This window comes from Podospora bellae-mahoneyi, chromosome 2 (assembly GCF_035222275.1).
Source record: "Podospora bellae-mahoneyi strain CBS 112042 chromosome 2, whole genome shotgun sequence".
Lineage (NCBI taxonomy): Eukaryota > Fungi > Ascomycota > Sordariomycetes > Sordariales > Podosporaceae > Podospora > Podospora bellae-mahoneyi.
In genome coordinates this window covers 1,066,932-1,088,860 of record NC_085881.1, presented here as the reverse complement: position 1 = coordinate 1,088,860, position 21,929 = coordinate 1,066,932, and the positions used below count along the sequence as shown (strand labels likewise).

At 54.6% G+C, this 21,929-nt stretch overlaps 8 protein-coding genes across 8 annotated transcripts; 5 read left to right on the top strand and 3 right to left on the bottom strand.

Annotated features, from left to right (window-relative positions):
* Positions 1-545: 545 nt before the first annotated feature.
* On the bottom strand, positions 546-1,358 carry QC761_202050 (uncharacterized protein; the record flags this gene model as incomplete). Its single annotated transcript, XM_062875933.1, has 1 exon — positions 546-1,358. The coding sequence occupies one exon, from the start codon at positions 1,356-1,358 to the stop codon at positions 546-548; it is 813 nt and encodes a 270-aa protein (XP_062734482.1).
* Positions 1,359-1,904: 546 nt separating this feature from the next.
* Positions 1,905-2,613, top strand: TFB5 (TFIIH complex subunit tfb5). Its single transcript, XM_062875932.1, has 2 exons — positions 1,905-2,392; positions 2,459-2,613. Exons 1-2 carry the CDS (start codon positions 2,219-2,221, stop codon positions 2,522-2,524), a joined length of 240 nt encoding a protein of 79 aa, XP_062734481.1. The 5' UTR covers positions 1,905-2,218; the 3' UTR covers positions 2,525-2,613.
* Positions 2,571-4,518, bottom strand: QC761_202030 (uncharacterized protein). Its single transcript, XM_062875931.1, has 2 exons — positions 3,168-4,518; positions 2,571-3,110 (listed from the first exon to the last, which is right to left on the bottom strand). The coding sequence occupies exons 1-2, from the start codon at positions 3,523-3,525 to the stop codon at positions 2,617-2,619; spliced, it is 852 nt and encodes a 283-aa protein (XP_062734480.1). The 5' UTR covers positions 3,526-4,518; the 3' UTR covers positions 2,571-2,616.
* A 169-nt stretch (positions 4,519-4,687) lies between these two features.
* QC761_202020 (uncharacterized protein) lies at positions 4,688-9,116 on the top strand. Its single transcript, XM_062875930.1, has 3 exons — positions 4,688-5,551; positions 5,615-5,758; positions 5,814-9,116. The coding sequence occupies exons 1-3, from the start codon at positions 5,500-5,502 to the stop codon at positions 8,519-8,521; spliced, it is 2,904 nt and encodes a 967-aa protein (XP_062734479.1). The 5' UTR covers positions 4,688-5,499; the 3' UTR covers positions 8,522-9,116.
* A 1,080-nt stretch (positions 9,117-10,196) lies between these two features.
* On the top strand, positions 10,197-13,826 carry NUP85 (Nucleoporin nup85; the record flags this gene model as incomplete). Its single annotated transcript, XM_062875929.1, has 2 exons — positions 10,197-12,812; positions 12,870-13,826. 2 exons carry the CDS (start codon positions 10,197-10,199, stop codon positions 13,824-13,826), a joined length of 3,573 nt encoding a protein of 1,190 aa, XP_062734478.1.
* A 554-nt stretch (positions 13,827-14,380) lies between these two features.
* On the top strand, positions 14,381-15,511 carry QC761_201990 (uncharacterized protein). Its single transcript, XM_062875928.1, has 3 exons — positions 14,381-14,792; positions 14,867-15,067; positions 15,134-15,511. Exons 1-3 carry the CDS (start codon positions 14,777-14,779, stop codon positions 15,295-15,297), a joined length of 381 nt encoding a protein of 126 aa, XP_062734477.1. The 5' UTR covers positions 14,381-14,776; the 3' UTR covers positions 15,298-15,511.
* An 899-nt stretch (positions 15,512-16,410) lies between these two features.
* QC761_201980 (uncharacterized protein) lies at positions 16,411-21,370 on the top strand. The gene is made up of 2 exons (XM_062875927.1): positions 16,411-20,483; positions 20,561-21,370. The coding sequence occupies exons 1-2, from the start codon at positions 16,895-16,897 to the stop codon at positions 21,175-21,177; spliced, it is 4,206 nt and encodes a 1,401-aa protein (XP_062734476.1). The 5' UTR covers positions 16,411-16,894; the 3' UTR covers positions 21,178-21,370.
* A 160-nt stretch (positions 21,371-21,530) lies between these two features.
* Positions 21,531-21,859, bottom strand: QC761_201975 (uncharacterized protein; the record flags this gene model as incomplete). Its single annotated transcript, XM_062875926.1, has 2 exons — positions 21,531-21,707; positions 21,761-21,859. 2 exons carry the CDS (start codon positions 21,857-21,859, stop codon positions 21,531-21,533), a joined length of 276 nt encoding a protein of 91 aa, XP_062734475.1.
* Between the last annotated feature and the right edge of the window lie 70 nt (positions 21,860-21,929).

Below are 21,929 nucleotides of genomic sequence, written 5' to 3'. Positions count from 1 at the left end.
AGAAGCTTTGCTACTGAAACACTCCCACCCCGCTAACACCGAGTGTTTGCATCGAAGCTGACCGGCCCCTGCTTGCCGGATCGAACCACACACATAACGCACGTCTTGGATCCTCACGTTCTAGAACCTGAACGACCAGGATATATATCCCAGATAGCATCGTGTCTTCCACCCAAGCTCGGTGTGCTGTCCCCTGATGACGCCAATGCTGTGACAATACTGTGTAAACCTCTCCCATTGCATCACGCATCCGCACAGACAATTCCCAATCACGCCAGAACAGGCATCGTCGTGTTCAAAATCAATAGTAGATAGTATTATTTGCTGTTTCCGAAGAGTTCGCCTCTATCTCGACCCATGTCCAACATTCCAGTCTATCCAATCAAAACACCAAATACACTCCCGGGTATACGACAACTAAACAATAAAGTAACACACAAACAACCTACCCAATGGCACAGCAGTAAGTCTATCACTTCCCCTTTCGAGTAACTTTCCACGCAACCCTTTCTCTTTTTAGTTTTACTTGTTTCTTCAACGCCCCCCTAAAGCATCACCATCCCCACCGCAACCAACCCCAACATCCCCCCCATAACCCCCCACCTCATTTTCTCCCTTCCCCCAACACCCGCACTCACACCCAACCCACCCTCCACCCCCCCGGTAGCCCAGGGCCTGACACTCTCCCGAATCCCACTCGTGCACATCGGTCCCTCCGTCGCCATCATAAGCTCCAACCCCAACCCCACCCCCCCTCCACACTTCTCTGCCAGCCTGTACGCCTCTCCTTCAACAGCAAATCTCCACATCTGGACATTGTCCAGATAGGCAGAGTAGGCTGCTGCTAGTTCAGTAGGGGAAGGGGTGATGGCTGCCACGGCGGAGAAGCACATCTCGTCTGTTGAGTCGCCTAGGCCTAGCTCGGGGGAGAAGGATTGGTTGCTTGATAGGGCGGAGGAGATGATCAGGATTGGTGGGGGGGAGGAGGAGGCCCAGGGGGGGAAGAGGGGGTTTTCGGAACTGGAGGGGGAGGGGAAACCTGATAAGAGGGCGGAGAGGGAGGTTAGGCAGGGATTTGTTGCTGGAGTGGTGGTGGTGGTTGAGGGTTCATCCTGAGGTTGGTCGTCGTCGTCGTCGTCGTTGTCGGGATTAGGGTTCGGTCTTGGGGTTGGGATAAGACCTGGGTTTGGAGCTGTTGGGAGAGGAAGTGGTTGTGGTACTGGGAGGGTTGGGACTGGGTGTGGTTGTGGGATGGCGATTGATGGGATGGGTGGTGGTGGAGTGACTTGGGGTGCAGCGAGGATGGTGAGGCCTGAAATGAGGAAGGTGAGGAGGGAGGATTGCTTGAGTGAATACATTGTGACCTCTTGCTATGATCGATCAGTGGTAGAAAGTGTTTAAAAAGACAAATCATAAACAATTCAAATCCTGGAGGTCAGATTCGGGTGGGGGGGAGGTTCAACCGCCATTTTGTCTGAACTTATGTTTCCCACCTTGAGGTGAGGCTTCAACCTGAGAATAGCTCGCATTGCATCCTTTCAACGCCAGCGCCTCCAACACAGGCACTGTCAGGAGTCGCGGTTGGGTCAGACTGGGGTAAAAAGCTTGGGTTTGAAACTGGCAGATCTGCTGTTGCTGCGAGAGGCGAGGGGGCGCAGCTTGGGGTCTGATGGCAAGGCTTGTTTGCTTGCGCCGCTTGGGGTGAGGTTCTGTGTAAGAGTGAGATGGTCATTGGTGGTGGAAAATAGAGCAGAATCCGAGTGGTGCACTGCTAACCCCGAGGGTTTGGGTTGGTGGGGGAGATCTTTGGTTTCACAGTGCCCTTGCAGCGCCCCATTTTTAGCATGTTGGGGCGTTTTTAACCCGCTGCCGTTGCAGTCCCGCTTTCAACCAACACCACCAGTTCGTCATCGTGATTGTACCGGCAGGCAAAAAGGTGAGCAGCAACGGGCTTTGATTTGTTGGAGATGAGGTAGAGATGAACCGGGGCCTGTATTTTGGTAGAGTTGGGGCAGATGATATCTCTGTCAATGTATTGCTCATCTGTGATGGTTCTTATACCTCATCATTTCTGTTCATCGACCAGTTTCATCGCTCGCTCATTCATTGCTCTCATCCTCACCTTAATATACTAACCACTCATCGGAATCAGAACAGTTGACAATACCTTCATCCATCTCACTACTGCCACGCCTCACATCCACATCCAACCGCCAAAATGCCAAGAGCCATCCGTGGCGTCCTCATCGAGTGCGAGCCAGCCATCAAGTCTATCCTCATCCACATCGACAGCACCCAGCTTAATAACGACGCCATCATCGAGGACCTTGACGAGACTCATCTGATGGTGAAGGAGCAAATGGTTAAGACCCTGCAGGCCCGGTTAGATGAGGTGAGTTCTTTTATTTTATTTTATTATCCACGTTACAAGACTGTGAACACTGATGATTCGCAACAGAAACTCAAGGAGACTTACCGTGTTGAGGTGCCTTTGGATGACAGTGATGAGGACAAGGGCATGTAAGATATGCCGGACAGGATAGCTACATAGCAATTGGCATAGCACGGAGTTTTGGGGCAATTGAAATCTTATTATTTACATCCCCCAGAAAACACCTAGAGCTTCTCAAAAGTAGGCTTCCTCTTCTGCATCCCCGACAGCAGCGCAGCCTGCACATCATTCGTCTGCAGCGCCGCCGCGTTCCAGATGCCCACATACCTCAAGTTCTCCTCCACAGCGTGATCCCTCGAATGATTCAACACCTCCTTAGTCCCCTGCACCGCCACTGGACTCTTCCCCCCGATAAACGCCGCCATCTTCACCGCCGCCTCGACCGCCTTGTCCTTTGACTCGTGCACCTGACTGACAAACCCAACCCTCAACGCCTCCTCGGCCCCGAAATCCCTAGCGCTCAGCGCGATATCCTTCACCCAAGAGAAGCTCCCCACCACCTTTGGCAGCCGCGCAAGCGTGCCGATATCAGCCGCGAGCCCGATGTCAACCTCTTTCACCGCGAACCGGGTGTTGGCAGCAGCGATTCTGACGTCGGCGCAGCAGGCGATGTCAATCGCGAGACCAATGCTGATGCCGTGCAGAACGGCAATGACAGCTATGTACCTGTTGTCAATATCATGCCCAATTCATGTCGATGAAGAGGGAAACTCACGCTTCTCGCACTTCTCCACCGCCGAAATGCACTCTTGAAACTCGGCAATGTGTCTCCGCAGCCTCGCCGCCTTTCTCGCGCCGTCTAGGTTCCCGTCCGGGTTCAACAGCCCGTTCTGGCTGGCTTCCGTCACGTCGAGGCCGGCGGTGAAGGCCTTGTCGCCGGCTCCCGACAGGACGACGGCGCGGACTTCGGGGTCGGATGAGAGTTGCTGGAAGAGGGTGCGGAGCTCGAGCCACATGGCCTCTTTGAAGGCGTTGAGCTTGGAGGTGCGGTTGATTTGGACGTGGGCTACATAAGGGGCCGGGGAGGAGGTGAGGAAGTACTGGTATTTGGCGTATTGCTCTGTGAAGGACATTTTTGGTGGTTGGGGTGGTGGTCAGTGCTGGGTGAGCTGGAAGTGGTGATGGACCCGGGGTGTAAGTGGGCGGCGCGATGAAATGGAGTAACAGCAGAGAAGTAAGATGATTCAGTTCGGTGCCGCAAATAGTGTCGTTGTTTGATGAGAAACGTCAATGAATTGTGGCTGTCAGCTATGATGGCATACGGGACTACATCACCGGACTGGCCCCAAGACAAAAGATGCCTCGGCACACGGAAGACGGACGGCTCGGGGTTCGTCTACCACAGGTGAGGGAGCTACCCCAAAGACGGGAAGCTGGGCCGGCGCCGAATCTGGGGTTCACTAACCGGTCGCTAAGAGGTCAAGGCCCGCAACTGGGCTTCAGCGGGGTGTGTTGTGAGATGTCTCCACAAAATGAGGCCCTCGATTTTGATAACAAGCATGTAAATGTGAAGATCATGAAACACTTGGAGAGGTCGAGGCTGACTGACTGTCAGCTCGGCATGCATCCTGTCAACTCGGAATCTTTGGTCGCGCTTGAGGCCGAAGCTTGGCGGCTTTGACGTTGTGACCACCGAAGAGGCCGGTAAGAAGTAAAGACTCGTAAGTCGATCTTTGGTATTGTGTGACAAGTTCCGGTTTTGGCTGTCCGAGTCATTCGCATATTACCGAAGAGCTGTGATAATGATCCATACAGGAACCACATCAGTCTGGTTTCGAGTTCGAGATATATATGGATGATGAATGGACTTTCGTAGCGCACTCTCAAGAACCCCTGTCCCCACACACGTGTTTCTGCTGCAATCCTGCACACTGCATGCTCAACAGGGAAAAGGCATGCTGTAATGGCTGGCGGGCGACTGTGACGGCGGGAGAGCACGGTCCGCCAAGGGTGGCGCTTCCTCTCGAGAGAAAATGGTGCTGACACCTATGAAAAGACAAACATTCAAGGAAGAGAGAGGGTTTGGGTGACACAAACTGTTGCTGCGGTAGGAGGCCAGGAATGTGACCATCTGTACTAATATCTCAACAAAAGACTGTGCCAGATAGATTTAATTGTAAGACCATACACAGTAGGTACACCGTAAACGTCGTAACGGGAGCGGCGCTACTGCTAAAAGAATTACCCATCCATTGCGAGCGCTACGTTGGTCTTGGCGGCTTTTTTGTGGACTGCGGGAGCATCTCGCTGTCGCCCCTTCCCCTGGTCCATTTGGTTATCTGTACGGACGTACCTTTTTCTTTTGCTTGCTCAAGTTCTTGAATTGTCATCTGTCATCATCGGAAGCCAACCGTCACAGCTTCTCTGGCTCTGATACTTCTGATACGCTTCTGTTCACCCCTCCCGCCGCTTGGTCCTCCGTCGGCGTGCGCTGTGCCCCCCCTGGCAGAAGGTCTGGAAGAAGCCCACACTCTGCCCAACCTTTTGCGCCCGTTTAATTGCTTCTCCCCCAATCAGATCTCGGAACCTGCACCCACGCCGCCGACGCCTCAGCCCGATACCTACCACCCTCCCCCTCTTCCAATACGTGGTCTTCTACTCCGGAGACGGGACCTACACATATAGGTACCGCCACCGAAATTGAAGAGTTCAACAACAAGAGATCATGGATGCCGAAAGACCACGGCGCTGCTAAGAACACCGCATATCTGTGATCTCTGGTGATCTGCTGTACTGCCACTGCATTGGATTCTACGGCAGCCTGGCTCCAGCCGGCCTCATTTGGCCGCCGCCCACCTTCCAAGAGGTCTTGGAGGTCACCACCCCCCAGGTCCCCTACTTACTACTCGACCTTTATTTCGGGGCATCCCGCCCGTGATTTTTCAGTTCTCGACTGCCGCCCCTCCTTCAGCGCCGACTCTGACGCCTTTCTTTTTCTCTGGGGTTTGTGTTATTTGGGCCGTCGTCGCTTTTGAACATTTGCTCTTCAGCACCCACACGCAACCGCAACGCGCGCAGCGATTGGGCTGCCACCCCCGGTACGCACAATGGCGGCTCACAATGCGAAGCCCGAGATTGGCGACATTCTGCTTGTCATCCGTATGCCATGCCTGCCCCTGAACCTAGGTATATAGAACCATCGCTGACTCTCTCGCGATACAGACGACTTTGTAGCCCGCAGTTCTGACGAGTTGAGCTTGGTAAAGGGCGAGCGCGTGGAGCTGCTCGAGCGCGACGACGAGTTTGGCGATGGATGGTACTTGGGCCGACATTTGGTCAACAACAACAGCGGCTTGTTCCCTGAGGGTAGGTCGAGAAGGGAGAGCCTAGTTTCGCAAAACTCATGCTGACGTGTCAACAGTCTACACCCGACCAGCACCGAAAGCTGTCGTCACAACTAACACATCGTTTTCTAACGCATCGAAGCCACCACTGACCCCCCTAGCCGAAGATAACGAGCATGCGACGCCCCTAGCCCACCCTGCAGAGGATACGAAAAGCGCACCGAAGCCAATACCCGCTCAGCTCCCACCGAGCTCGCTGAATACGCTTGCTCCCCCTACGATAAGCCCTCCTCCGTTCTCTAGCAGCCTGCCGACCGGCGCAGCATCTGGCCTGGACTCGATACGGCCCAACGCTAGCACCGACAGCCATGTTTTGCACGAAACACTCAATGTCATCAACGAACACATCACCGACCTGAGATCCCCCGATGGCGGCCAGGGGCACAGGGCTAATGATTCGGGCAGCGAGTACAGCTCTCACGTCGGCCACCGCATCTCGTATATCCAGGGCGAGGAAACAGACGAAGAGGAAGAGACGGTGCACTCTCGATTCGAGGTCGAATCGTGGAACGCAGATCAGGTCGCTGAATATTTGTTCACGGTTGGTGTCGAGAAGCACCACTGCGAGGTATTTCGGGACCAGGAAATCACGGGAGAGGTGCTTTTGGGAATGGATCAGACCTCGGTATTCATCAAGGCCCTCGACTTGGGCTCGGTAGGAAGGCGGCTCAAGACGTGGCAAAAGATCAAGCAGCTCCAGGACGAAGCCAACGGTTTGGGGACGAGCACAGGGAGGACAACTCAGACATACGGGAGCGAGGCCGGGTCTGATGTCGGGAGGATGCGAAGCAGGACCAACACCATCACGAGCTCGGGGCCACAGCGGTACAATTCGACCCAGGAGTCCAACATGTCGCCCCATGCGCGACGTTTGTCACAAACACCCAAGATTGAGCCGTATGAGCCCGTATCACCCGTATCGCCCTTGGTAGATTCGCCCGGCCGCACGTACCACGACAAACGCCCCTCTGCTGCGTCAATCCGAGATTTGCATCACTCACGCCGCCACTCGTCGACGGATTTCCGGATCGCGGGCCCTACCGGTGCACCCACCAAACCCGCCTCCACCAGCACGTTTCCCCAACAGCAGACGGCCCATAAGAAGCAACCGTCCTTTGATAGAAACTGGACGTTGGGTGGCGCTACTTCGTCGTCGTCTTTCCAGCAAAGACCTCTGTCCTCGGCCGGCGTCCGAGAGTCTTCGGAGCCCGGAGCAGAATTGCAAGATTCAGCAGTCGACCTGGACCGTGGTTACTTTTCCGGCACCGACGCCGACCCCCGGAAGAGAAATGTGCTCAAGAAGCGCGACAGTGTGCAGGCTGGACGCACCTCACCCAAGACGAGCTACGCCGAAGAGCAACGTGTCAGGAGCGCAACCGCCTTGTCTAGGCACTCAAGGTTTGGGAGTGTGGACTCGGTGCGCGAATCATCCGTGTCGGCTGCCGCCCAAAAGTATTATGGCCTGAACAAGCGCACACCTTCGACAATAACCACCGATTCGATGCGCCAAACTTCGGGGAGCTTGAAGGAGTCCATGAACCCCACTGTCACCCGGCTCGACAGCAATACGTCAGACGCATCTCGATCATCGCCAAAATCCGTCAACGCCATGAAGCGCCTCAGCCAAGTCAACCACCCCGACTTTAACGTCAGCATGATGCTGCGCAGCGGGTTGGGAGGGTTGAGGGCAGCTTCGGATGCCATCACAGGAAACGAAAAGGCGAAACTGTCACCTCTGGATTCACCGCTCAAGGACTCGCCAATGTACTCGCCAGCCCGGACAGGATCTAGTACCCCTTCGGTTGGCCCAAGCTTCGAGATGGACTCTGCCGATGCCACCAAGAGTCCTAGCACGGCCACGACACAAGCAAGCCGCGGCAGCCGCAAGAAGACCAAGAAGGAGACGAGCGCGTACACTCGTGGTCTGCAAAAGATTACGCCGCAGGAGGCCATGAAGACTGCTGATTACAGCGGCTGGATGAAGAAGCGGAGCGCCAATCTCATGACGACCTGGAAGCCTCGTCTGTTTGTTCTCAAGGGGAGACGTCTCGCGTACTACTACTCGGAGGACGATGACCAGGAGAAGGGCCTGATCGATATTTCATTCCACCGCGTTCTGCCTGCCGATAACGAGAAGCTCACCGGGCTCCACGCTACCTTGACCGGTGCTACCAACTCGCCAGCCATTCCAGCCGGAAGCCAGATTCACACTCTTGCCGCCAGTGATGCAGAGCGTGATCCAACTTCCGAGGGCCCAGATTCGATCTTTATTTTCAAGCTTGTACCACCTCGCGCTGGTCTTTCCCGGGCGGTTACTTTTACCAAGCCAACCGTCCATTATTTTGCGGTACCCAACATCAAGCAGGGCCGGCTGTGGATGGCCGCTCTCATGAAGGCCACCATCGATCGCGACGACACGCAGCCCATAACGACGACATACCAGCAAAAGACCATCTCGCTGGCCAAGGCGCGGCAGATGCGTCACAGACCACCAGCACTCATGGGCCTGGACGAGAACGCTCGCAACAACGGGGAGAACGGCGAGGCCGAGAAACGAGCGGCCGACAAGGAAAAGAATGGTCTCGGAATCACCTACAGCGAGGCGGACAGTGGAGTTTCCGGCATGGGAAAGTTTGGCTTGCAACCGCATCCTGACAGTGCCCGCGCGCCGGGAAGGTTTGCCAGCTTCGGTTCAGAAAAGGATTCAGTGCCCCAGAGTGCCTAGTTGGAGCTTGGGAGACGACTGAACTCGCATCAGTTTCACTCGCTGCCGTCGCGGCGGCGCATGTTTTTACAAAGTGCTTTGCCCAAAATACCCACGGTCAAACGATCGATTGCGCCTGAGGGAGATTTTCTTTTGTTGAGGTTAGCGAAAGAGTGATACATGATATGATAACAATGAGGGGGGTGCGAGTGTTTGGGATGGTCTTGACGCAGGAGTTGGGGGTCAAGGGAGAGGAGAATTTTGTGCCAAGTTTTTTTTGTGACGGCCGATTTGAAGTATTCTATCATGTCCTTTGGAAGCCTGTTTGTGTCGTCTCTTGGTATGTTTGTGGCATGTCTTTTTCATGTGGGTGTGTATTTTTGGTGATGTGTAATATGAGGTTTCTGGGTGACGAAGCGCTGGGAGAGAGAGGGTGTGATGTGATGGGATGGATGGGAATGGGATGTAAATATAATATTTGATGAGATGGGGTGGGGCACAAGTGTACGAATGGGAGAAAGTCGATACCTTTTTTTTTTTTTTTTTAGTACGAGAGAGAGAGAGAGGGAAAAGAGAGAGAGATTAGCATTATAGCGAGAATATACATTTTGGAGAAGATGTTTGATGTTGAGGAGGAGTTGATAATGCCAAGAAGTGATGAAGCCAAAAAGTGGAGCGGAACTTGCCGGCTGATGAGCGAGGCGCGCTGGCTGCTGCTGCCCTGGGCAAAAAAGTCGCGTCGGGTCGGGTCTGTGCCCCAGACCACTGGCTTGGAAGCAACAAGTGCGTGTTGAAGCTTTCTCCCTGCTGTAACCATTTGGGGTAGCTTTCCATCTTTCTTCAACCATAAACAACAACCAATCGCCGACCCCGACCCGACTTTTGTCGCGATACCATTTTTTTCTTTTTCTTTTGGTCAGCGGCGACAATTGAGATAGGAGTCGATTTATTTTCACGACGAAAATTGAGTCGACTCTCATCATAGGAAAAGCTCAGCAAACATAACATTGCGACTTGCGCGAGCGACATCGTTCCTTCGCAAATTACAAACCGACTTCTACTCAATCACGACTTCTTTATCAACACCACCCCCGAATCACCACATCACAATTTGACAAGGGAAGCACCCGCCCGACAACTAGCTATCATGTCGGGCTTCCGCCTCCCAGAGTCGTCCTCCCCGCCTGGGAGCCCCAACGCTCGGGTGAATAAAAAGAATTTTTCGAGTTTTGGGGATAGTCTGTTTGGGGAGTCTGTCTCTTCAAACAACGCGGGCGGTGGTGGTTTTGGTGGTAAATTCAAGGAGGAACATCCTGAGTTTGCTAGTAGCGGGATTGATACTGCGGGTAGTTTTACGCCGGCGGGGCAGCCGAGGTATATGGCTAGTTCGGTTATGGGAGGGGGGGGAAGGGGGTTGTTTACTGGTGGTGGGGGGGATAACAAAGAGAAGAAGAATGATTTTAGTCTGAGCTTTGGGAGTAGTATTGGGGGGGATAAGACGCCTGAGGTGAAGGGGTTGGGTGGTGGTGGGGGGGGGGGGAATAAGATGTTTGGGGGGCAGGGGAAGAGTTTGTTTGGGCAGGTGGGGGGGAGGAAGGAGGAGGGGGGGGAGAAGGTGGAGGGTGGGTTGTTTTCGCAGACGACGACGACGACGACGGATAAGCCGGTGTCGGGGCTCTTTGGGAATGGAGGGGGCATGTTTAACACTAACACGGCCCAGGTAAAGCCTTCGACGGGAGGGTTATTTTCGACGAACCCGCAGGAGGAGAAAGCTCAGGAGGAGCCACCTTCCAGTCTCTTTGCCAAGCCAGCTGCCGATAAGGCCCCTTCAGGTTCGTTTGGGCAAGAGGCAAAGGAGACTAAGGCTCCGTCTGGTCTCTTTACGAGCAAATCGGATAATTTGTTTGGGACAAAACCACAGGAGAAGCCGCCTTCGAGCCTTTTCTCGCAACCACCACCGAGCCAGGAGAAGCCAGCTTCTAGCTTGTTTTCACAGCCTCCTCAGGATAAGCCTCCTGCCAGCCTATTTGCGAACCAGTCACAGGAGAAGCCGCCCTCTAGTCTATTTGCCAACCAGGCTCAGGAGAAACCACCCTCGAGCCTATTTGCAAACCAATACCAAGAAAAGCCCCCCGCCAGTCTCTTCGCACAGCCAAAGCCGCAGGCCCCATCCTCAAACATGTTTGCTGCTCCCAAGCAGCCTCAGGCTCCCCCAAAGCCATTGTTTGGAGGTGCTGCTCCCAAGCCATCTCTCGGAGGCAGATCCGCCATCGGGCAGCACCACACCAGACGACCTAGCAAACTGAGCCGCAGCGTCATGGCCGAGGAGTTCGCTTCAGAGGAAGAGGACATCGCTGAAGAAGTCGAGGAGCCGGTTCTTCCTACCGCCAAGAGAACTCAGTTTGCCCCCACGACCACGAGCGATGCGGGAACCACGGCGCCAACTAGAGGTTTCGCCGTTCCAGAGTCTGATAGTGAGGATGACGAAGGCGACACCGACATGTGGTTGGATATGAACGCGGCTGCTGCTACTAAGCGTGCCCAAGTAGGTGATGAGTCTGATCTGCTCATGTTCGCCACACCCGCTGCCACCGAGAGAGCTCGCATGGACGCGGAGAACATCTTCCGTGCTACTGCCCGGTCGTCTGTCGGTCCAAGCGGCTTCGCCAAACCAAAGGAATTCCGCTTTGCGGCTTTGGCCAAGGATGCCTACAGCCGGATGGGCACCGCCGAAATCAATGAAACTCCTCAGATCATCCTCAACACGGAGAACCTCATCGAGAAGCTCTACGACGAGGGCGTTGGCGAGGAGGGGGAAAACCCCGAGAAAATGGACGACGTCCTCGCCGAGGTTGCGGGCGGCGTGGCGGAGCTGTGGAGGGACTACGCGAACAAGCTGCCGAGGCCGTACGAGGAGCATCCGGTCGAGATAGGGCCCGGCCCGCATGCGACCACGTTTGAAAAGGCAAACTATTTGGCTAATCTGGCGCTGCGGATCCACCACACGAGATATGAGGAGGGGATGGCGGAGCCGCTGCCGCAGACGATGTTTCAGTGGCTGGGGGAGTATCATGATATGTACCAGAACCAGACGGAGGAGATTTTGGCGCACAACCCCAGCCCGGCGTGCCACGGCCTGTTCTGGCAGGCGGTTTTTGTGAGCTTGCTGAGGGGGAAGGTGGAGGATGCGGTGGCGCTGCTGGCGAATGCCGGGTGGGAGGCTGTGAGGGGGGTAAATAGGGAGTATGCCTACACGGAGAGGGCGCTGGAGAATGTGGACAGGGCGGTGGGGGAGCTTGTGAGTGTTTTGGAGGGGTGTCCGGGGGTGGGGGGGGGTTGGGAGATTTATGGGGGGGAGTGGGAGCTGTTCAGGGTGAGGGCGAGGGCGAGTTTAGAGTTGTTGAGGCGGTTCGCGGAGGGGAGTGATGAGGGGGAATTTGGGGGGAGCCTGGGGAGTAACAAGGAGAGTTTTGGGGGGATGGCGAGACGGGCGGAGAGCAAAGTGCCGTGGGAGATTTATGAGAATCTGAATATTGTTTTTGACATTGTGCTGGGGGAGAAGGCGGCGATTATGGAGGCGGCGCAGGACTGGCTGGAGGCTACGGTTGGGTTGCTGGGGTGGTGGGATGAGAGCAGGGTGGAGAGGAAGGGGGGGGAGGGTGGGAAGGGGTTTAGGGGGAGCCAGATGGGGAGGTCACAGGCTTTGGTTGTGAGGGATAGGGGGGTGGAGGATGGGAATTATTTGGATAGGTTGGGGAGGGCCTTTCACGCGGCGGTGGAGAGTGATTTCCACTTCAACAGTCAGAACCCGGTTGAGTTGGGGATGGCGTGCATCTTTGAGGATAACGTCAAGGCTGTTATTGGGCTGCTGAGGGGATGGTCGCTGCCGATCGCGACTGCACTGGCCGAGATTGCCAGCTTGGGCAAGTGGCTGCCAGCTCACCGGCCGGTGGGCGTGTTTGGGTTTGATGACCTGGACATGGATGATCTGGAGGTCCTGGGTGTCGATCCTGGGAGCCCGGACGATGTTGATGGCATCAAGGATAGCACCCTTGCCCAGTACGCTAGGGCCTTGTCCGAGTTTGAGGAGCTTTCCAAGGTGGCGGTTCATGGAGTCACCAGGGATGGATGGGAGCTGGCCATTCACGTGCTGGGGAGGATGGACTCTGCCGAGTACAGCGAGGACCTGATGAAGGACTTGGTGCAGCAGCAGATTGACAAGCTGCATGTTGACTCGAGCAGGACGGTGGATAAGCTGTGGAGCTTGTTGAATGAGTTGGGGATGATTCCTTATGCTGAGGACACCGCTGAGGTATGTTTTTTTTCGCCTGGTTTTGTGGTCCGCCACCGATGCTAACATCGTTTGCAGTCTTTTGGTGAGATCCTCGCCCGCGACTCGAAACGCTACGGCGAGGCAATGTGGTACTACGCTCTCGCTCACCGCCCTAACAAAGTCCGCGAGGTCATGAACCTTTTGCTGTCCTACTCCCTCATCCAGTCCTGCGCCTTTCCTCCTGCCCAGGAGCTAGACAACTACCTTGAGCGTCTCCTCAACGACAGGAACAAAACACTCGAGGACCTTGCAGCCAGAGACATGGAAGGTGCTGAGCTCCTCGGCAAGATGCTCAGCGGTTATGCTTCCCTCAGACAATTCTACGACATTAGAGACAACAAGGACTCCCTCCCTGGCCACATCAGCCCCTTTGCACGGAAGCAGCAAGCCGCCACTGCTCTGGTCAGCGTGATCGCCAGTTCGGACGACAACATCCGCGGCGGTCTGTACGATCAAACACGCGATGGGATCGTCTCGGAAGACTTCCTCCTTGCTTTGCTCGGGGAGGCACTGGTGTTTGTGACTGATCCGTCTAATACAAACGTTCACTTTGGACAGGCTAGCCAGCCGGTCTTGAGCATGGATCAGATTGACACTATACTCAAGGCGATTGAAGACCTGGAGGCGGTGGGGGAGAGGGTCAAGGAGGCGTGTGAGGAGTTTTTGAGGGTGGTGCTGGGGAATGTGCCTGGGAGTGGACTGGCGAAGGGGGGGAGGCCGGAAGATTTGTTGGGGAAGGGCAAGGGGGGGAATTTGATGCTCGCTGGTGCGGGAAGTGGGATGGGGAGGGTGGTGAGTGAGTTGAGTAAGAGCTTGAGTGGTGGGAACGGGGGAAGGGTGGTTGGCAATGTGAAGAGGGGGTGGGATTGGAGGGTTGGGGAGGGGATTGGGAGGAATACGGCGGGGAAGGAGATTATGAGAAGGTTGAGGTTGGGGTTGGCGAAGGATGTGGCCGGGTTGTGGTTGGTTGGGGCTGATGAGGTGGAGTGGTGATTATTCTCTGGGAGAGCTTTGTCTTTTTTTTTTTTTTGGTTTTTTTTGTAAGGGATACTTGTTAATGTTGTAAGGTTTGGGTGTGTTTAGGGAAGGGATAGTGGGGGGGTAAAATGAATGAGAGAAGTTTGATTTATATTGTTGCTGATTGGTGTTGATATGTATGTCGGTTCTGTAATACGGGAGACTCAATATTAGATGAGTTATACTTGATTGGACTGTGGGTTGAGTGACATGGGCTTGATATTTGACGATGTGTGTATTCGTTAGTAGGTTGCCTTCCAGTGGCTTAACGTGCTTTTTTACTTTGTAAATTCCGAAGCTGTAAGATAAACAGAGATGGGCGATATCTCTCTCAGAAGAGCTCACTCCTGGTCAAGATATGTCGTGGTAAAAGACAGTCAAAAACCGTTGGCAACGGGCCGTTTGAAACTTGGAACGTATGCTGCGCTACTCCGTAGTGCCTGACATTGACTCGACGCAAAGCTGCTCAACCAGGCACATGCCTGCAAAACGGACTCGGGAACAAACACAAATTCCTAGCCGCGGGAATGGGTTCATGCAGTTCATCCTCAAGTTGTCGACACTAATGACTGGTGAAAGTGCAAGCAAAGTGTTGATCACGGAGGAGGAAAACAAGGCCAAGATCCCCTGGTGTGGGGTAATGGGTCCGATTCCCGTTTGGGGCCACATGGCGCGTGAGGGCTTGGCTTGGACCTGAAAGAGAATGCGCCGAGGTTGAGTTCACATGTAACAGTCGTCATCGCATCCGGAGGCAGGAAGCGCTAGAAGTGCGCCGAAAGACCGAACAACTTATAAGCCTTTTCTCTCTCTCTCTCTCTCTCTCTCTCTCCCGGGGTTGTTTTGTTTTTAATCTTTCATCCATCGTCTCACCTCGCGCCTTTTACACAACTTTTCATACATCATTATCACCACTACAAACCGCAACCATGTCTCTCGCCAACGGTACGCAATCCCCTGCTCCCGCGCTACCCGACATCGTGTCGCAACAACAACACTGGATTGCTAACAATAAACAGACAAGTTCCCCTCCTCGGCCGCCTTTGACGCGATCAACCATGCCATCTCTGCTTCCGACGCCGACCGCAAGGAGGCCATCAAGGCCGGCAACGCTGTTTTCGCCTTTGTGCTCAAGAACAAGGCTGGCGAGACGGACGAGTGGCACATTGATCTTAAGAACAAGGGGGCTGTTGGCAAGGGGCTTGGGGAGAAGCCTACTGGTATGTTTACCCCTGAAAAAAAAATTGGAAGGATTGTTTATTGATGTGTGTGGTGTGTGGAAATAGTCACCCTCTCCCTCTCCGACGCCGACTTTGGCGCTCTTGTCGCCGGCAAGGCCAACGCGCAGAGACTGTTCATGTCTGGCAAGCTCAAGATCAAGGGAGATGTCATGAAGGCTACCAAGCTGGATCCTATTCTTAAGAAGGCGCAGACTAAGGCTAAGCTTTAGATGTTTTTTCCTTTTGGGGAGGGGCTGGGAGTTTAGATGGTGTTGTTGTTGTTGTTGTCTGATTTAATGATTGTGCGATGTACTGCTGGGATCTCTTTGTATTAGTATTATACCACCCTGTTCCCCTCTTGAGGATTGGATTCAGAGGGGGGGCAGGCAGAGCTCTTGAGATGAGGGTGGACGAATGCGACTTATTTTTTTCTATGATTATTTTTTTTGTTGGGGTGGGTTTGTTGTCAAGTTGCCAAGGGTGGTGATGCGGGTCACGAAACTTGCCTTGTATTGAATGGCACCCTCACCACAAAATAGTTGACATAGTAGAAGCAGGTCAACCCATACTCTATTATCAACTATACCTTAAAAGCAGATCAATAGGCCTTTCAAATGTCTTTAAAGGCCTACTAATGATCTTTGATATCATACGGGCTAACCTACTTGTGTGTATCAACTAGTCATGGGGAGGGTGAATGGGCATTGGGGATGGGGTTTGTAACAATTAAAACTTTGCACTTGGCAGGCTATTGGCTGAACCGTTGTCTTGGGTCTGATATACCGTGGCTGGAGTATATGCTAAGGTAAGGCATATGCTGGACATTTGGCCCAAGTATTGTTTGCATGTCAGAGAGGACACGACTTGGAGAGGAGCACTAAGATCATTGGAGCAGCTCTCTCCGAGGGGCAAGAGTCTCTGGGGCCTGCAGTACAAAATGATTGGCTCAAGCATGCTCTTGTCAGGTGAAGAGACTTGTGCCTCTCTCACCAAGGCCACAACTAGCCCCCTGTAACTGACAGGTATAGATCGAAGTTGGTGTTGGTTGGAAGTCTTTGGCTTACTGCTTACATCCTATCAATAGCCATGTGAAAACAAGATCAAATAGAGCATCGGGCTCCACGCCAAAGTGAAAAACCTTACAGCTACATTTTCTGCAAGGCTGCTCAAAGAGTTGCAGCAAAGACAGCAAAATGCTTGGCTTCGGCAAGATCCGCCGCCTAAAGAAGGCGCCAGAAGTCATCAATCGGTCAGGAGAAGAATGTGGCCCGTGCACATGACCCCCAGTCTCTGCTTTGCCCAGCTAGCGCCCTTTCTCCAGCTTTGCTGCTTCTCCTGTGCCGCTGCTTTTGCTTGGGAAAAGTTGCAAGGATTTTTTTCCTATTGCTGCTCTCAGCTGTCGACCAAGGCAATCTGCCATCGTCTGCCTGTCTCTTCACAGGACCACCATATCCTGCATTTCTGTCTCCCACGTCTCCGCTATCTCTGCCCGATAGAAAGCGCGTTGGTTGACAGCCCTAGCCGCGCCAAAAAGTTGCAAACCCACACCGCGCAACTTCGCGCACATCACATCACGTCAATCAACCCCAACAGGGCCCGAAAAGCCTCTTCACCAAAATCCTATCACTACTAACGACGCGACCTAATACGCGACGCAACCCCAACCCACCACCTGCGGCTCTATCGACAAGAGAGACTCGCTCACTCCCTTGTCTCGACTCTGCCATTGTTGTCTAGATAATAGAAATTATTTTCTGGCGACTTTTGGCCTCTCCCTCCGATTGCACTCAAAAAGCTCAGCACCGGCCACACGAGCGACTCGCAATCATGGAGTCCTCATCCAAGAAGCGAAGCATCTTCGGCCTCGGCGCCCTGTTCCAGCGCTCTACAACCCCAACTGAGCAGGACTCCAAGAAGGATGCCACCATGAAGGACGCTGCGCCCTCGCTGCCACGTCCCGCCAGCGCGTCATCTGCGCCCGAGAGTCCGGCGAAGCGCGCCTCCGACTCCCAGATGGCTTCGCGCAGAATCATCGGTCGGCCCCATGGCCCATCAAGCAAGCTCTCCCAGAGCTTCACAGCATCAGATCTCAACACCAGAACCGTCACGATCGGGACACCAAGACGGATGCCTGGCGACAATCCCAACAAACCCTCGTTTTCCTCGTCCATGGCGACACGCCCCAATACAAACTTCACAGGCCAGAGCTCTACCCGAACCAACATCTTCCGTTCCTCAGCCATCTCATCCCGCCCTGGCCTTCCCAACTACTCGTCCTCGAAGCCGACGAGCTCACTGAACCAGAGCTTCCCGCCAAACACCCCCGGCAGGGCGACGACACGGGCTGCTACCGCCGAGCTTAATGGGCGCGCCCTGCCCCAACCATCCACCTCGGGTGATCTCTTCAAGATGAGGATTCAGTCCCCACCGGTTCATCTCACGGGAGAAATGATGGCTAAGGAGGTGCCCAGTGAGCTCAACCGAACCGGATCGGTCTATGCCGACGAGTTCCTGGCGCACTACTGCCCCCCCGATCTCGACGAGCAACAGAGACGCCAGTTCTTTTGCATTCTCGACTTGCGACGGTTGAAGTATGCCGCCGACGAGGTTTTTAACAAGAAAGACTGGAAGATTAATATCTTGAACTTTGCAAAGGAGTACGAGAAGAGCCGAAGCTTGATCATGCTGCGATATGGCCTTTACGAGTTCAAGACGGTGCGCGCCTCCGAGGCTGTCAAGAAGGAATGGAAGGAGAAGCACAATATCCCCGATTCCGATGAAGAGGAAGAGACTGCGCCCAAGACGAACGGCGGAGCGAAGCGCAAGGCGTCGATCGAGCTGAGCCCTCAGCCAGGGGCCCGCCCAGGCCCTGGTCTGAGCAGTATCCAGCGCACTCGTGCGCCCGAGGTTTCTGCGAAGAACAAGCGCAAGGCCGACGAGGAGCCCGAGGAGAGCAACCAGCCGGCCAAGTTGCAGAAGCCAGGTCCTGCCCCTGCCAAGGCTCCATCGGCTACCAAGTCTCTGTTTGAAAAGGTCGCGAACAACACTCCTGTCAAGTCCTTGAAGGCTTCGACAAGCAGCCTCTTCGAGCCTAGCACGAAAGCCAAGCCCAACGGACTGTTTGCGTCTTCCTCGAAGCCAGCTGGGTCGTCTAATATCTTTGGTCATCTGTCCGACACGAGCAAGAACAGCGGTAATGAGGGCGCTGATGAAGACAGTGACAGTGAATCCGATGCCGAGGAAGAGGACACTGAGGAGGCTAGTGGATCCGAGGACCAGACTGACAGCGGCGAGGGTTCATCTGGCGACAAGAAGGCGTCAGTTAACGGTACCTCGAGCTCCTCGTCGGAGGCGGGCGAGAGCTTCAGCCAGGGCCGCAGCCTGTTTGAAAGAATCACACGGGACGCTGACGGCAAGCCAGTTCGGAAGCTCGGTACTCATGATGGATCTCTGTTCCCTACCCCTGCTGAAAAGGAGAGAGCTGTCAGCCCAGTCAAGGAGACTGCCCCTGTGCCTGCGCCTAAGCCTGCGCCTGCCAACAAGACCTGGGATGCTAATACTCCTATCAAGTTCGCGGCCCCGGCTGCGGCTACAGCTCCAGGCACTTCTCTGTTCGGTTCTACTGCTCCCAAGCCTGCCGCGCCTAGTGGCAGCCTTTTCGGGTCGGCCAAGCCTACGGAGACACCCAAGGAGACGCCTGCACCTACTAACCTGTTTGGAGGTACTGTGAAGACGGTTGATGAGGCTTCCGAGGAGACTTCCAAGCCTCCTGCTAACCTGTTCTCGGGCTTCCAGCCTAAGCCCGCTGATTCGACTCCTGCTGCTACTCCTGCTTTTGGCGGATTTAAGCCATCCACGTCTACCGGCACAGGCTCGTCACTCTTTGGCTCGTCCGTCGCTGCTCACGCTGCCTCTGAGCCCAAGAAGGAGGAGGAGAAGAAGGTTGCCACCGTGCCTGGTCTGCCAACCACTGCCCCTACCTCGTTCACCTTCGGCGGCAGGTCTATCAGCGTTGCTGCCGACAACAAGGCTACTACTGCTACTGCTACCTTCAATCCTACGGACATGTTTGGTGAGAACAAGAAGGAGATTGCCCCTGCCAAGCTCCTATTTGGCGAGGCCAAGAAGGAGGAGACTCCTGCGGCGAGCACTCCTCCCGCCGCGTCCCTGTTCGGCAGCACTGCGACCACCGAGGCTGCTAAGCCCGCCGAGGCCAAGAGTCTCTTTGGCGCGAGCACTGTGGCCCCCACGATGGAGACCAAGACCCTGTTTGGTGCTTCCGCTACTGCCCCGTCTACCGAGGAGCCTGCAGCGAAGAAGTTTGCCTTTGGCAGCACTGACACCAAGTCTGCGACTCCTTCTCTTTTTGGATCTAATGCTTCCACTCCTGTACCTGAGGCTCCCAAGCCTGCCGAGACTAAGAGCCTCTTTGGCGCAGGTACTGCTGCTCCTGCCACGGATACTAAGAGCTTGTTCGGCGCTTCGACCGCCGCTCCGGGTGCCAGCTTGTTCGGAAGCAACACACAGCCTGCCGCTGCCGGCACGCCTCTCTTTGGTGCCAGCACCACTGCGGCCCCGGCTACCGAGACCAAGAGTTTGTTTGGTAGCACTGCGACTACACCTGTTCCGGAGAGCAAGCCTCTTTTCGGTAGCACTACGCCGGCCCCCGAGACCAAGTCTTTGTTCGGTAGCACCACTCCTGCCCCGGAGGCCAAGCCCTTTACGTTTGGTGCTGCTCCTGCGGCGGAGACCAAGTCGCTGTTTGGCAACACTTCTTCCGCTGCCACGGAGACGAAGAGCCTGTTTGGCACCACTTCGGCGCCAGAGAGCAAGCCCTTCTTTGGTGGAAGCACGATCCAGCCAGAGTCGAAGCCTCCTGCCAGCCTGTTTGCTAACAGCCAGACTCTGGCGCCCTCTGCGCCCCTGGCTAGCAACATTTTCAGCTTTGGTGGCTCGCAGACTACGGTTCCGGCTACACAGTCCTTTACCTTTGGATCTACACCTGCCTCGCAGCCTGCGGCGCCGGCGGGTGGTTCCACCTTTGGCAATGCCGGTGCCACTGCCGGCGCTTCCACCTCGTTCAACTTCACGGCCGGTGGTAGCAACTCGGCCAACAACTCGTTCAACAACCCATTCACGTCGGGCCAGGACGGTCCCCCGACCGCCCCGACATCTTTCACCTTCGGCAGTGGTGCTCCTGCCGCCACGCAGTCCTTCACCTTTGGCAGCACCCCTGCCCCTAGTGCGGGCGGTGTCCCTACTTTCAGCTTCGGTGGCGCGTCGGATGCCGGCGCTTCTCAAGCCGTTCCTTCATCGGGGCCCGTGTTCTCCTTTGGTGGTGCGTCCCAGAACCCCGCCGGGGGTTCCATCTTTGCAAACAGTTTGGCTCCTGGTGGGGGAACCTCTACAGGTACAAGTGAGTATTTGCCCTACCCCTGACTTCACTTCACTTCAAAATCCATATTAATTCGATATTTTCCCCTTTTCCCCCAGATACCCCTTTCACATTCGGAGGTGCTTCAAGCCTGGCGACGACGCCGGCTGCTGGGACCCCCGAGCCTTCTGCCAGCGGCAATAATGCTGCCGCTGCTGCTGCTGCTACTGCCACCACTGCTACTCAGGATGGTAACACTCAAGGGACAAACGCTGACGGGGATGACGCACCACAGGAGCATCAAATCTCGCTAACCGACGGCGGCCGGGGCGAGGAGGACGAGTCCGTCGTCCATGAAGTCCGCGCCAAGGCAATGAAGTATAACACGGGAGAGGCTGACGAGAACGACTCGTCGACTGATAATAACAGCAACAAGAAGAAGGGGTGGGCGGTGCAGGGGATTGGTAATCTGAAGCTGCTGAAGCACAAGGAGACAGGGGCGGTGAGGTTGTTGCTGAGAGCAGAGCCGCGCGGGCACATTGCGTTTAATAAGTTGTTGATTCCGAGCATAACGTACAAGGTTGACCCGCCGGGGGCGAAGGCGGTGAAGGTGGTGGTGGCGAAAGATAATGGGAAGGGGTTGGAGACGTGGATGTTGCAGGTCAAGACGAAGGAGATGGCGGAGGTGTTGGCGGGGAAGTTGGAGGGGGAGAAGAAGGGGAATGAGAAGAAGTGAGGGGAGAGGTTGGGGAGTAGTTTATTATTGTTTTTTTATTTAAAACTTGGGAATGGTGTATGGGTTGGGAGTATTGTATATGCTAGGCATTGATCAGCATGGGGTATATAAAAGGTAAGGGTTTTTTTTTCTTGTTTCGACACAAATGGTTTTTTTTGTTTTTTTTTTAGTTTGCATTAGATGGCAGCACATATTTTGATATTGGGGTGGTGTGTGTGGGATTAGGGGGTAGGGGTAGGGAGGGAAGGAAGGAAATGTAACTTTATTATCAACACAGTTGGGGGGCATTAGCATTCATTGTTTTGCGATTTTACCTTTTCCATCTTTCTGTTAAATGTAACTACCAAATTTTTTCAAGTTGTTGTTTTTTGGTACCGGGGGTTTGGATTGGAATGTTTGGTATGGCATGGATGGATGGATGATTGGGGCTGTCTTGTCTTGAGATTGATTAATTGTTGGAGAAAGGCGCAGGGAAGGGGGGGAGTGAACAAAAAGGAGAGATCGGGTATTTCTGAAGATTCCCAATTGAAGAGAGAGAGAGAGAGAGAGAGAGAGAGAGAGAGAGAGAGAGAGAGAGAGAGAGAGAGAGAGAGAGAGAGAGAGAGAGAGAGAGAGTAAATATGAGAGGGGAGAATGTGTATTTGTAAATATTGCCGGTCTTGCATGTGAGAAGGGTGAACATGATGGATGTGTTTGATGTGTTGTGTGGATTGATTGGACGTTGAGAGTGTGAGTGTGAGTGAGGCTTGTGT

Coding starts and splice junctions, on each gene's coding strand:
- TFB5 (XM_062875932.1), top strand. CDS start 2,219: ATGCCAAGAGCCATCCGTGGCGTCCTCATCGAGTGCGAGCCAGCCATC. Junction 2,393..2,458: donor TGCAGGCCCGGTTAGATGAG/GTGAGTTCTTTT, acceptor GATTCGCAACAG/AAACTCAAGGAGACTTACCG.
- QC761_202030 (XM_062875931.1), bottom strand. CDS start 3,525: ATGTCCTTCACAGAGCAATACGCCAAATACCAGTACTTCCTCACCTCC. Junction 3,111..3,167: donor GGTGGAGAAGTGCGAGAAGC/GTGAGTTTCCCT, acceptor ACAGGTACATAG/CTGTCATTGCCGTTCTGCAC.
- QC761_202020 (XM_062875930.1), top strand. CDS start 5,500: ATGGCGGCTCACAATGCGAAGCCCGAGATTGGCGACATTCTGCTTGTC. Junction 5,552..5,614: donor CGACATTCTGCTTGTCATCC/GTATGCCATGCC, acceptor CTCGCGATACAG/ACGACTTTGTAGCCCGCAGT. Junction 5,759..5,813: donor CAGCGGCTTGTTCCCTGAGG/GTAGGTCGAGAA, acceptor ACGTGTCAACAG/TCTACACCCGACCAGCACCG.
- QC761_201990 (XM_062875928.1), top strand. Junction 15,068..15,133: donor GCTTGGGGAGAAGCCTACTG/GTATGTTTACCC, acceptor GTGTGGAAATAG/TCACCCTCTCCCTCTCCGAC.
- QC761_201980 (XM_062875927.1), top strand. CDS start 16,895: ATGGAGTCCTCATCCAAGAAGCGAAGCATCTTCGGCCTCGGCGCCCTG. Junction 20,484..20,560: donor GGGAACCTCTACAGGTACAA/GTGAGTATTTGC, acceptor CTTTTCCCCCAG/ATACCCCTTTCACATTCGGA.